At 40.5% G+C, this 14,721-nt stretch overlaps 1 protein-coding gene across 4 annotated transcripts in view; it reads left to right on the top strand.

Moving 5' to 3' along the window:
• The window catches only part of LOC128649283 (transducin-like enhancer protein 4), a 304,153-nt gene that overhangs the window by 232,647 nt on the left and 56,785 nt on the right, over nt 1–14,721 (top strand). For all 4 annotated transcript variants that reach the window (XM_053702473.1, XM_053702472.1, XM_053702474.1 and 1 more), the window contains one exon: nt 3,383–3,530. In XM_053702473.1, coding sequence (XP_053558448.1) covers nt 3,383–3,530 — 148 coding nt within the window. The remainder of the gene's footprint in view (nt 1–3,382; nt 3,531–14,721) is intronic.

Here is a 14,721-nt window from a genome sequence, read left to right as displayed (position 1 = left end):
AGATAGTCGTGCCTTCTTTGTGTCCGAATCCAGTTTCAAAGAAGGAACGTTTGTTGCACAATTTGGATGTAGTTCGTGCTCTAAAATTCTATTTAGAGGCTACAAAGGATTTCAGACAAACATCTTCCTTGTTTGTTGTTTATTCTGGTAAAAGGAGAGGTCAAAAAGCAACTTCTACCTCTCTCTCTTTTTGGCTTAAAAGCATCATCAGATTGGCTTATGAGACTGCCGGACGGCAGCCTCCTGAAAGAATCACAGCTCATTCCACTAGGGCCGTGGCTTCCACATGGGCCTTCAAGAACGAGGCTTCTGTTGATCAGATATGTAAGGCAGCGACTTGGTCTTCACTGCACACTTTTACTAAATTTTACAAATTTGATACTTTTGCTTCTTCTGAGGCTATTTTTGGGAGAAAGGTTTTGCAAGCCGTGGTGCCTTCCATCTAGGTGACCTGATTTGCTCCCTCCCATCATCCGTGTCCTAAAGCTTTGGTATTGGTTCCCACAAGTAAGGATGACGCCGTGGACCGGACACACCTATGTTGGAGAAAACAGAATTTATGTTTACCTGATAAATTACTTTCTCCAACGGTGTGTCCGGTCCACGGCCCGCCCTGGTTTTTTAATCAGGTCTGATAATTTATTTTCTTTAACTACAGTCACCACGGTATCATATGATTTCTCCTATGCAAATATTCCTCCTTTACGTCGGTCGAATGACTGGGGAAGGCGGAGCCTAGGAGGGATCATGTGACCAGCTTTGCTGGGCTCTTTGCCATTTCCTGTTGGGGAAGAGAATATCCCACAAGTAAGGATGACGCCGTGGACCGGACACACCGTTGGAGAAAGTAATTTATCAGGTAAACATAAATTCTGTTTTTTTTTTTTCTTTTACTGAAAAAAGAATATATTTGATTTGCTTGAATTCTACTCCTAACCATGTTATCCAGAAGCTATTCCAAATTTAGTCTTCAAGAAAAGGATGCTCTCTAACTCCTAAACAGAGGATTGCAGGAGTTATATTTTTTTTATTTTTTTTATTTCAAGTGCAAAAATTATATGTTAGAATGAATGACATAAAGCATTGGTTCCCAAAGTGTGTGGTACTGCCATCTGGGGGAGGAAGGATTACTGAGGGGGCAATAATAGGTGTAAGAGGTAGAAGGGGGACACTGGGATTACTATAGGGGGCACTATTAGTAAAGGAGTGAAAGAGGATACTATAGTTATTGTAAATTGTTGAGCTTTATCCTAGATGTGCTTAGATACAAGGTAATCACAGAGGTAAAAAGTGTATCAATATAACTGTTGGTTATGCTGAATGGGGGAATGGGTAATAAAGGGATTATATCTATCTTTTAAAACAATATAAATTCTATTGTAGAGGTCCCTTTAATGTTGCAAAATGAACATTGCTTTTTTGGGGTCTTTTGTTTAACATCATAGAATAGCAGCTCTTCTACTATGTAAAATTGTTATATCATCGCTATAGCAGACAAACAGAGGGGATGCCAGCACATTTATAGGACTTTTTTTTTTTTTTCTTGGTGCATTGCTTTACTTCGTAAAATGTGACAGACATATCAAACCAATATTAGCACAGAACTCAGAACTGAAGGTTCCTCGGAGGGTGGATAGGAATGAGTCATTTTATAGAGAAGAGAAGAAAGTGTTCTGTTTGTGCAGAGTTCTGTATCAGAAAATTGTCTGTTTTATAAATTATTAGTTGGAACAAGCTTTGATATGTATGATTATTCTACTTTATCTATTATATGAATACCAAATAGAAGCCAAGCAAGGGGATACAGCACTCTTATCCAAAAAAACTACAAAATATTTTTTGAAGAAAATAAGCTCCTCCAGCATAGCAAGTAGTTTCACATACGTATTAAAAAGAAAACATGTGGATCCATCTAAAAGTTCATACATATACAACCCCCCCGCCCAAGGCCGGATTGGCCTACCAGGATACCAGGAGATTTCCCGGTGGGCTGCAGCAGCTGGGGCTGGAAAGCAATCATTTAAAGGGGGTATTAATGGATGTAATTGGGTTGCAGGTTGCCTATAAAACAATAATCTGGCACTTTTTTTTTTATACCAAATAATGTAATATAATTCTAAAAATAACTATTGGGGGAAGGATTATCCCAGTAATCTCATTTGAGAAAAATGGGGAGGGCACATTATACTGAGTCAATGGAAAATAGGGCTGGTCCCCAAATTTTCCAGGGCTGCTTTTAATTCCCAATCCGACCCTGACCCCCCCAAAAAAGCAAAAGAAACAAAATCATGGCTATATGGTCTTTGTGCACAAAAGTTCATGTACGATTCAGGCTCAATCTTAGATTTCCAGAAGTGGTATGTTGCCTCTTATACAAGAGAGTACCAGGTCACAAATTTCCATACTATCAGGAGAGTTTGTACAAACAGATATTCATACAGAGAGCAGTTATACTGAAAAGCCTCAGATATCCCTGAATTTAAGGTCACAGCTGACATAGATAGTGGGGTTAACAAAACGTGTGTCTATCCATCGACCGCAGTAAATCCTGCACTTGAGCTCTTACCGATACACATCAATTACAGCAGGTGTCACTTACTTGGGGACAAGTCTTTCATCCTTGCTTCCAGAGCGTTATAAGGAATTTTTAAAATGCGTCTCTCATAAATGTGCAGTAAGATTTTGCTACTGTATCTATTGTTGACCTTTTTTTTTTTATTTTGTACAATTGTGTATGCATCCATTTATAAAAAAAATAAAGTACAGTTAGAAGATTGGTAAATGCTTCATTATTATGCACTTAAAAGAACAATAAAGTCAAAACTAAACTATCATGATTCAAATAGAGCATGCGATTTTAAACAACTTCCCACTTCTTTTATCACATTTGCTTCATTCTCTTGGTATCTTTTATTGAAGAGTAAAACTAGGTAAGCTCATAAGAGTTTAGGAGTGTGCACGTGTTTTTAGTGCTCTACAGCAGCAGTGTTTTCCAACACTAAAGACACTTGCACACTCCTGAGCTTTTATGAGCCTACCTAGTTTTACTCTTAAATAAAATATACCAAGAGAATGAAGTACATTTATTAACAAAAGTAAATTGGAAGTTGCTTAAATCGCATGCTGTATCTGAATCATGGAAGTTTAATTTTGACTTTACTTACCCTTTAACAAGCTTGACATGAAATTCAATCCTAGAAAAAGCTGTTGCCTGTTTACAAATATTCATTATTACATATGGAGATGTGAGCATTCAGTTATTTAAGGTCCACTTGCTTACCAGTATTGCTGTATTACTTAATAAGAAAGGCATATGTATAATATAGTACTGACTGATATACTGAAAACATATGTGAAGCTGAAATATGTCAAATGTTTTTAGGCAATTTCAGGGCCACACAGATGGAGCCAGCTGTATTGACATTTCTAATGATGGCACCAAGCTCTGGACAGGAGGTTTGGATAACACTGTACGGTCTTGGGATCTGCGTGAAGGGCGACAGCTCCAGCAACATGACTTCACATCACAGGTAACAGAGGTTGAGAAATGTTTATGATACATTGAAGCCATCCTGAAAATTGATTAATTGTGAAGGTTATTGCGTATAGATAAGTGTTGAATAAGACAAAATAATAATAGAGCCAGAAGTTTAAATTTTGTGACCCTTGACTTGTCATACATACATACAGAGTTTCTACTTTGGGGCCTGTTTTTTCAATATAGTCTTTCTAAAGTGTTTATTTTTTTATTCATAGGAGGAAATACTGTACCTGTCAACTTAAAAATAATGCAATTATTGAGAGGTGATACAATTTTGAATAATTTGACATTTTAAATTATATTGTCCGTGTGTATATAAATATATATATATATATATATATATATCTCATATAGGTAGTTGAGAGTAAATGATCCTTACACTTGGGAATTACTTTTCTCTACCACTAGGAGTCAGATTCCCAATCCTCAAGAACTCCGTAAAACCTCTCCCACATACCTCAGTCTTTACTTTGCTTCCGCTGGGCGTGGCTGAGGAATGAAGAGGTGCATATGATTCTTTAGTGAGAGTGGTTTGTCTATATTGAGGCCCAGTTTTCCCTGAAAGTACAGTGCTTGTCAGAGGGATATAGTTGCGGTATGTTTATGATTTTTTTGTTTCACCTCATGGGAAATATTTCATAAACCCTCTATAAAAGTTTGTAGGTACATACGTGTCTTCTACCTCTTTATGGATCTACAATTTACTCATATTCCATAACTTCTGCTGATGTGTCAGTACTTGTTTTGTTGTCTGCTACTTGATTGCTAGTAAACGAGTGTCTATGGGTAAGTATATTTTTAACATTTAGACACTCGGATAGCTATGTTATGGGCTCTTTCAAATTAAAAAAAAAAAATATCTATATGTTTATATATGGCCCTGGGACAGATCCTTTTCACTATTTTCTTGCTTTTGTATGCATTTTCTTTTTTGGTACTGTTAGTTATTCACACGTCTGATTTATGCTTATTGGGCTAGTACTCGTCCCATAGTCTCTCTAGTTTTTTTGCGTGCCGTGTTTTGCATGTCGGGTTAGCGCATGTTCCTTGAGACTTCCCGCACATTGGGTTAGCACACATCATCTTTTAAATTGTCAGGAGAAAAAAAAAACATTACCTCCAAACACGCACAAAACAACTGTTTTTTTATTCAGATTGGCTTAGTGCGCATTGTACCTTTTTTTAAAGCTGCTTAGGAAGGGGTTAAATGGTTTCCATTCCTCAAGAGCTTTTTTAGGTGGTTTAATAATGTTTATTGCATTGCTTTGCCACGTGCTTTAATGGAGCAGCAGGATTCTGTCCCTAAATCTACCCAAGAAACTGAGTCTCCTGAATGCCTTTCTACCATTATTAGGTGTGCTTATTGTAAGAAAGGTGAAGTGCCTTCTCCAGCTCATTTATGTGGCTCATGTTTAGATTTGTTAATGCAATCAGACCAATCTAATGCTGTTTCTTTGGGTACTAATGCACCTACTCTTTGTTCATTACAGGTTAATGCTGAGGTAGGGCCATGAAATATTTTATCAAGGCTACAGTTTCTGAAGCATTGGCTGCTCTCCTGCCTTCAAACAAGCGTAAAATGTCAGTTCAGATTTTACCTTCTACAAGTGCCCTGAGACCAGAGATACTGTTTCTCAGATGGTGAGGTTTCTTCATCTAAAGTTGAACCTGATATTTCCTCTTCTTTGTTTAAAGTTGAACATATTTGTTCCCTTTTAAAAGAGATCCTAGTTGCTTTAGGGGTTAAAAATCCTAAAGTTTGATGATGAACCTTGTAAACGTTTAAATTCAGTTTTTAGGACTACTGTTAATCTCCCTGAGATTTTCCCTATGTCTGATGCTATCTCTGACATTCACTAAACCTATTTATAAATCCTGTATTGCAGAACAACTTATTAAGCACACATATTAAAGATTATATAAATCCTGTATTGCAGAATAATTAACTAAACACATTTTATTAAAGAATATAAAAATGATTTGTATTTGGTAACTTTCCAAAAGAATGTCTTTCCAAAGAATGTAATCTAACTGATGGCATAGCTTTGTATTCAAGCAGACATACTATAAACAAACTTTATTACAATTTTCTATGTGAAAACATCTCGGTAATTAAAAAGGAAATTTTTTTGTCGTCAGCCTATCACAATAGATTTAAAGGATGCTTAACTTCATGTTCCAATTCACAGAGAACATTTCCAGTTTCTGAGGTTTGCATTTCTTGACAAGCATTTTCACTTTGTTGCTCTACCATTTGCTCTGGCTACAGCTCCAATAATATTTACAAAGGTTCTGGGTGCCCTTTTGTCTGTGATCAGGGTATTGCAGTGTTTCTTTACCTATATATTTACAATATCTTTGTTCAAGCTCTATCCTTCCCTTTAGCAGAATCTCACACCAACCAACTCTTGTTTCTTTAAAATCATGGTTGGAGGAACAATTTTCCAAATAGTTCTTTGGTTCCTCAGACAAAGGTAACGTTCTTGGGTTTCCAAATAGACTCCGTATCCATTAGTCTTTCTCTAGCAAAACAGAGATGGTTAAATTTGGTGTAAGCTTGTCTAAACCTTCAGTTTCTCTGTTGTTTCCTTCAGTGGCTCTGTGTATGGAAGTACTAGGTCTTATGATTGCATCCTCAGATGCAATTCCATTTACTCGATTTCACATGAGGCCTCTTCAGCATCTATGGTGCAGGGATTATACTCAGCTGTCCCAAAAGATGGTTTTGAATCCCAGTACAAGTCAGTCTCTGACTTGGTGGCAGGATCATCAGTTTATTATCCAGGGGTCTTCTTTTGCTCATCCTACCTGGCCTGTAATGACTGCAGATGCAAGTCTTTCAGGTTGTGGAGCTGTTCCCTGGCAATGATGGAGGTGTCTCGAATTCTCTCCTGGGCAGAAGCCAATTGTTGTCTAGTTTTTGCAATTTTAATACCAGGAGTGAACAATTGGGAGGCAGACTTTCTCAGTCGTCAGTCTGTACATCCAGGAGAGTGGTCTCTCACCAGGATGTGTTCAATTAGATTGTGGATGTTTTGGATCTTCCAGAAATATACCTGATGGTCTCTCATTTGAACAACTAACTTCCCAGATACTTTGTGGGGTACAAGGATCCTCAGGCAGAGTTAGTGAATGCTCTAATAGTTCCTTGGTCATTTCAGCCCGCTTATCTATTTCCACCTCTGGTTCTCCTTCCCCGGGTGATTTCCAAGTTAAGGCTAGAGAAGTCATCTGTAATCCTGATTTCCCCAACTTGGTCTTGCAGGATTTGGTCTGCAGATTTGATTCAGTTGTCCAGTTGCCCTCCTTGGCCTCTTCCTCTGTGGTCAGACCTGTCTCAAGGTCCCATTTCCATGCCATCAAGTCTCTAAACTTGATGGCATGGAAATTGAACGCTTAGTTCTGAGACAGGGATTTTTTGGATTCTGTGATTAAAACCTTGATTCAGGCTTGTGAGCCTGTTACTAGAAAGATCTATCACAAGATGTGGAAGGCCTTTATTTCTTGATCTATAAATCATGTTTTTTTTCCTTGCATTTTTTAAGATTTCTAGGGTTTGGCAGTTTTTACATGATAGTCTAGATAAAGACCAATTTGCCAGTTCTCTGAAAGGCCAGATTTCAGCTCTTTTAGTTTTGTTCCACAGAAAGATTGCGAATATTCCAGATGTTCATAGTTTTGTTCCGGCTTTGCTTCGGATTAAACCTGTTATCAAGCCTATGTCTCCTCCATGGAATCTTAAGCTAGTGTTAAGGGTTTTGCAGGCTCCTCCTTTTGAACCTATACAAAAATTGGACATTAAACTATTTTCTTGGAAAGAGTTGTTTCTTTTGGCTGTTTCTTCTGCTAGGAGAGTTTCTGCGTTATCTGCTCTTTCTTGTGAACCTCCTTATCTGATTTTTTTTTTTATCAGGATATGGCTGTTTTAAAGATGTCATTTAATTTTTTTTTTGCCAAAGGCTGTTTCTTCAGATAACATTAGCAGAGTGATTGTTGTTCTATCTTTGTGTCCTAATCCTAAAAATGCTTCTAAAATATCTTTGCATTATTTGTATGTTGTCAGGGCATTGAAATATTATATTGATGCTACTAAGGATTTTAGACAAACCTCTAGTTTGTTCATTCTTTTTTCTGGACCTAGGTAAGGTCAGAAGACCTCTTCTAAACTTTTGATTCATATAGCTTATTTGGAGGCAGGTCAGCCTCTGTCGCAGCAGATTACTGCTCATTATACTAGGTCAGTTGCCACTTCTTGGGCTTTCAAGAATGAGACTTCAGTTAATCAAATATGCAATGCAGCTACTTAGGTCTTCTTTGCACACTTTTACTAAATTCTACCATTTATGTTTTTTTTGTTTTTTTCTGAAGCAGCCTTTGGTAGAAAGGTTCTTCAGGCATTTGTGTGTTTGATTTTCTGCTTACTTATTTTAAGTGCATTAAAAAAAATGGGGTTGATTTTACCGACCACCTTGCTAAAAAATGTAGCCTAAATCTAAAGTTGGCTAATATTAAAAATGTTCAATGCTTATTACCCAAATTATGATTTACATTTCTCCAACATAGGTGTGTCCGGTCCACGGCGTCATCCTTACTTGTGGGATATTCTCTTCCCCAACAGGAAATGGCAAAGAGCCCAGCAAAGCTGGTCACATGATCCCTCCTAGGCTCCGCCTACCCCAGTCATTCTCTTTGCCGTTGTACAGGCAACATCTCCACGGAGATGGCTTAGAGTTTTTTAGTGTTTAACTGTAGTTTTTATTATTCAATCAAGAGTTTGTTATTTTAAAATAGTGCTGGTATGTACTATTTACTCAGAAACAGAAAAGAGATGAAGATTTCTGTTTGTATGAGGAAAATGATTTTAGCACCGTAACTAAAATCCATGGCTGTTCCACACAGGACTGTTGAGAGCAATTAACTTCAGTTGGGGGAACAGTGTGCAGTCTCTTACTGCTTGAGGTATGACACATTCTAACAAGACGATGTAATGCTGGAAGCTGTCATTTTCCCTATGGGATCCGGTAAGCCATGTTTATTAAGATAGTAAATAAGGGCTTCACAAGGGCTTATTAAGACTGTAGACTTTTTCTGGGCTAAATCGATTCATTATTAACACATATTTAGCCTTGAGGAATCATTTATTCTGGGTATTTTGATATGATTATATCGGCAGGCACTGTTTTAGACACCTTATTCTTTAGGGGCTTTCCCTAATCATAGTCAGAGCCTCATTTTCGCGCCGGTATGGCGCACTTGTTTTTGAGGACAGCATGGCATGCAGCTGCATGTGTGTGGAGCTCTGATACATAGAAAAGTCTTTCTGAAGGCATCATTTGGTATCGTATTCCCCTTTGGGCTTGGTTGGGTCTCAGCAAAGCAGATTCCAGGGACTGTAAAGGGGTTAAATATAAAAACGGCTCCGGTTCCGTTATTTTAAGGGTTAAAGCTTCCAAATTTGGTGTGCAATACTTTTAAGGCTTTAAGACACTGTGGTGAAATTTTGGTGAATTTTGAACAATTCCTTCATACTTTTTCGCAATTGCAGTAATAAAGTGTGTTTAGTTTAAAATTTAAAGTGACAGTAACGGTTTTATTTTAAAACGTTTTTTGTGCTTTGTTATCAAGTTTATGCCTGTTTAACATGTCTGAACTACCAGATAGATTGTGTTCTGACTGTGGGGAAACCAAGGTTCCTTCTCATTTAACTATATGTATTTTATGTCATAAAAAAATGATGCCCAAGATGATTCCTCAAGTGAGGGGAGTAAGCATGGTACTGCATCATCCCCTCCTTCGTCTACACCAGTCTTGCCCATACAGGAGGCCCCTAGTACATCTAGTGCGCCAATACTCCTTACTATGCAACATTTAACGGCTGTAATGGATAATTCTATCAAAAACATTTTAGCCAATATGCCCACTTATCAGCGAAAGCGCGACTGCTCTGTTTTAGAAAATTCTGTAGAGCATGAGAACGCTGATGATATGGTTTCTGAAGGGCCCCTACACCAGTCTGAGGGGGCCAGGGAGGTTTTGTCTGAGGGAGAAATTTCAGATTCAGGAAACATTTCTCAACAAGCTGAACCTGATGTGATTACTTTTAAATTTAAGTTGGAACATCTCCGCGCTCTGCTTAAGGAGGTGTTATCCAATTTGGATGATTGTGATTATCTGGTCATTCCAGAACCACTATGTAAAATGGAAAAGTTCTTAGAGGCCCCGGGGCCCCCCGAAGCTTTTCCTATATCCAAGCGGGTGGCGTACATTGTTAGTAAAGAATGGGACAGGCCCGGTATACCTTTAGTACCTCCCCCCATATTTAAAAAATTGTTTTCCTATAGCGACCCCAGAAAGGACTGATGGCAGACAGTCCCCAAGGTCGAGGGGGCGGTTTCTACTCTACACAAGCGCGCCACTATACCCATAGAAGATAGTTGTGCTTTCCAAGATCCTATGGATAAAAAATTAGAAGGTCTGCTAAAAAAGATGTTTGTTCAGCAAGGTTCCCTTCTACAACCATTTGCATGCATTGTCCCTGTCACTGCAGCCGCGTGTTTCTAGTTTGATGAGCTAGGAAAGGCGATTATTAGTAATTCTTCTTCTTATGAGGAGATTATGGACAGAATTCGTGCTCTTAAATTGGCTAATTCTTTCACCCTAGACGCCACCTTGCAATTGGCTAGGTTAGCGGCGAAAAAATTCTGGGTTTGCTATTGTGGCGCAGAGCGCTTTGGTTAAAATCTTGGGCAGCGGATGCGTCTTCCAAGAACAAATTGCTTGACATTCCTTTCAAGGGGAAAACACTCTTTGGCCCTGACTTGAAAGAGATTATCTCTGATATCACTGGGGGCAAGGGCCACGCCCTTCCTCAGGATAGGTCTTTTCAAGACCAAAAATAAACCTAAGTTTCGTCCCTTTCGCAGAAACGGATCAGCCCCAAGGGCTACGTCCTCTAAGCAGGAAGGTAATACTTCTCAAGCCAATCCAGCCTGGAGACCTATGCAAGGCTGGAACAAAGGAAAGCAGGCCAGGAAACCTGCCACTGCTACCAAGACAGCATGAAATGCGGGCCCCCGATCCGGGACCGGATCTGGTGGGGGGCAGACTCTCTCTCTTCGCTCAGGCTTGGGCAAGAGATGTTCTGGATCCTTGGGCGCTAGAAATAGTCTCCCAAGGTTATTCTCTGGAGTTCAAGGGGCTTCCTCCAAGGGGGAGGTTCCACAGGTCTCAGTTGTCTTCAGACCACATAAGAAGACAGGCATTCTTACATTGGGTAGAAGACCTGCTAAAAATGGGAGTGATTCATCCTGTTCCATTAGGAGAACAAGGGATGGGGTTCTACTCCAATCTGTTCATAGTTCCCAAAAAAGAGGGAACGTTCAGACCAATCTTAGATCTCAAGATCTTGAACAAGTTTCTCAAGGTTCCATCGTTCAAGATGGAAACCATTCGAACACTTCTTCCTTCCATCCAGGAAGGTCAATTCATGACCAAGGTGGATTTCAAGGATGCGTATCTACATATTCCTATCCACAAGGAACATCATCGGTTCCTAAGGTTTGCATTCCTGGACAAGCATTTCCAGATTCGTGGCGTTTTCTTTCGGATTAGCCACTGCTCCTAGGATTTTCTCATAGGTACTAGGGTCCCTTCTGGCGGTGCTAAGACCAAGGGGCATTGCTGTAGTACCTTACTTGGACGACATTCTGATTCGAGCGTCGTCCCTTCCTCAAGTAAAGGCTCACACGGACATTGTCCTGGCCTTTCTCAGATCTCACGGATGGAAAGTGAACGTGGAAAAGAGTTCTCTATCTCCGTCAACGAGGGTTCCCTTCTTGGGAACTATAATAGACTCCTTAGAAATGAGGATTTTTCTGACACAAGCCAGAAAAACAAAACTTCTAGACTCTTGTCGGATACTTCATTCCGTTCCTCTTCCTTCCATAGCGCAGTGCATGGAAGTGATAGGTTTGATGGTAGCGGCAATGGGCATAGTTCCTTTTGTGCGCATTCATCTAAGACCATTACAACTGTTCATGCTCAGTCAGTGGAATGGGGACTATTCAGACTTGTCTCCGAAGATACAAGTAAATCAGAGGACCAGAGACTCATTCCGTTGGTGGCTGTCCCTGGACAACCTGTCACAAGGGATGACCTTCCGCAGACCAGAGTGGGTCATTGTCACGACCGACGCCAGTCCGATGGGCTGGGGCGCGGTCTGGGGATCCCTGAAAGCTCAGGGTCTTTGGTCTCGGGTAGAATCTCTTCTACCGATAAATATTCTGGAACTGAGAGCGATATTCAATGCTCTCAAAGCTTGGCCTCAGCTAGCGAGGGCCAAGTTCATACATCAACCATCAGGGGGGAACAAGGAGTTCCCTAGCGATGGAAGAAGTGACCAAAATCATTCTATGGGCGGAGTCTCACTCCTGCCACCTGTCTGCTATCCACATCCCAGGAGTGGAAAATTGGGAAGCGGATTTTCTGAGTCGTCAGACATTGCATTCGGGGGAGTGGGAACTCCATCCGGAAATCTTTGCCCAAGTCACTCAACCGTGGGGCATTCCAGACATGGATCTGATGGCCTCTCGTCAGAACTTCAGAGTTCCTTACTACGGGTACAGATCCAGGGATCCCAAGGCGGCTCTAGTGGATGCACTAGTAGCACCTTGGACCTTCAAACTAGCTTATGTGTTCCTGCCGTTTCCTCTCATCCCCAGGCTGGTAGCCAGGATCAATCAGGAGAGGGCGTCGGTGATTTTGATAGCTCCTGCGTGGCCACGCAGGACTTGGTATGCAGATCTGGTGAATATGTCATCGGCTCCACCATGGAAGCTACCTTTGAGACGAGACCTTCTTGTTCTAGGTCCGTTCGACCCACTCCAGCTGACTGCTTGGAGATTGAACGCTTGATCTTATCAAAGCGAGGGTTCTCAGATTCTGTTATTAATACTCTTGTTCAGGCCTGAAAGCCTGTAACCAGAAAAATTACCACATAATTTGGTATATCTGTTGGTGTGAATCTGCAGGATTCCCTTGGGACAAGGTTAAGATTCCTAAGAGTCTATCCTTCCTTCGAGAAGGATTGGAAAAAGGATTATCTGCAAGTTCCTTGATGGGACAGATTTCTGCCTTGTCTGTGTTACTTCACAAAAAGCTGGCAGCTGTGCCAGATGTTCTAGCCTTTGTTCAGGCTCTGGTTAGAATCAAGCCTGTTTACAAAATTTTGACTCCTCCTTGGAGTCTCAACCTAGTTCTTTCAGGGGGTTCCGTTTGAACCCTTACATTCCGTTGATATTAAGTTATTATCTTGGAAAGTTTTGTTTTTGGTTGCAATTTCTTCTGCTAGAAGAGTTTCAGAATTATCTGCTCTGCAGTGTTCTTCTCCTTATCTGGTGTTCCATGCAGATAAGGTGGTTTTGCGTACTAAACCTGGTTTTCTTCCAAAAGTTGTTTCTAACAAAAACATTAACCAGGAGATAGTTGTGCCTTCTTTGTGTCCTAATCCAGTTTCAAAGAAGGAACGTTTGTTGCACAACTTGGATGTAGTTCGTGCTCTCAAATTTTACTTAGCAGCTACTAAGGATTTCAGACAAACTTCGTCTTTGTTTGTTGTTTATTCTGGTAAACGGAGAGGTCAAAAAGCAACTTCTACCTCTCTCTCCTTCTGGATTAAAAGCATTATCCGATTGGCTTATGAGACTGCCGGACGGCAGCCTCCTGAAAGAATCACAGCTCACTCCACTAGGGCTGTGGCTTCCACATGGGCCTTCAAGAACGAGGCTTCTGTTGATCAGATATGTAAGGCAGCGACTTGGTCTTCACTGCACACTTTTTCTAAATTTTACAAATTTGATACTTTTGCTTCTTCTGAGGTTATTTTTGGGAGAAAGGTTTTGCAAGCCGTGGTGCCTTCCATTTAGGTGACCTGATTTGCTCCCTCCCTTCATCCGTGTCCTAAAGCTTTGGTATTGGTTCCCACAAGTAAGGATGACGCCGTGGACCGGACACACCTATGTTGGAGAAAACAGAATTTATGTTTACCTGATAAATTACTTTCTCCAACGGTGTGTCCGGTCCACGGCCCGCCCTGGTTTTTTTAATCAGGTCTGATAATTTATTTTCTTTAACTACAGTCACCACGGTAACATATGGTTTCTCCTATGCAAATATTCCTCCTTAACGTCGGTCGAATGACTGGGGTAGGCGGAGCCTAGGAGGGATCATGTGACCAGCTTTGCTGGGCTCTTTGCCATTTCCTGTTGGGGAAGAGAATATCCCACAAGTAAGGATGACGCCGTGGACCGGACACACCGTTGGAGAAAGTAATTTATCAGGTAAACATAAATTCTGTTTTTGTTAAATTATGCAACTAATACAATGCCACTCAATACAGAGTTCCAAACTAGCAATATCAGCACAAGAACTTTGTGTCAGGAGCTTAATGAAATGGGTTTCTATGACCAAGCTGTACACAAGCCTCACATTGAATGCCAAGCATCAGCTGGAGTGGTTAAAGTGCTACACCACTAGACTGGAGCAGTGAAAACATGTTCTCTGGAGTTATCAGTAAACACTTCACTATCTGGAAGTGTTAAGAATGAAAGTATTTGTGTCTGGTGGATGCCCAGAGAACAGTACCTACTGAAATGCAAAGTGCCTACTGCAAAGTTGGTGGAGAAAGAATAATGGTCTGGGGATTTTATTTAGGGTTTAGGTTAAACCCCTTAGTTCCTGTGAAGGGTCATCTTAATTCTATAGGTAACAAAGACATTTTAGACAGTAGTGTGCTTTTAAATTGAAGGTCCTTTTCTGTTACTGCATGACTGTCCCTGTGCTCAAAACAAGGTCCATAAAAACATGGTTTGGTGTGGAGACACTCAAGTAGCCTACATAGAGGCCTGACCTCAACCCCGCTGAGCACCTTTGGGATGTATCAGAACACCCGATTGCAAGCTAGTCCTTCTAGCCCAAAACTCCCACAAAGTGTTCAAAATCTTGTGGAAAGCTGTGCCAGAAGACTTGCGGCTGTTATAGTCACAAGGGTGGGGGCAACTCTGTGTAAATGCCCATGGCTTTAGAATGGGATATTGGGATATCTAACAAATTCATATAGGTGTGATGGTCAGGTGTCCACTTTTGGCCATATAGTGGGTGTGCATTTGAGTGTGTGTGTGTAT

Source organism: Bombina bombina, chromosome 2, assembly GCF_027579735.1.
Source record: "Bombina bombina isolate aBomBom1 chromosome 2, aBomBom1.pri, whole genome shotgun sequence".
In the NCBI taxonomy this organism is placed as follows: domain Eukaryota; kingdom Metazoa; phylum Chordata; class Amphibia; order Anura; family Bombinatoridae; genus Bombina; species Bombina bombina.
The sequence above is the reverse complement of the archived record's forward strand: the minus strand, read 5'-3'. Positions and strand labels throughout refer to the sequence as shown.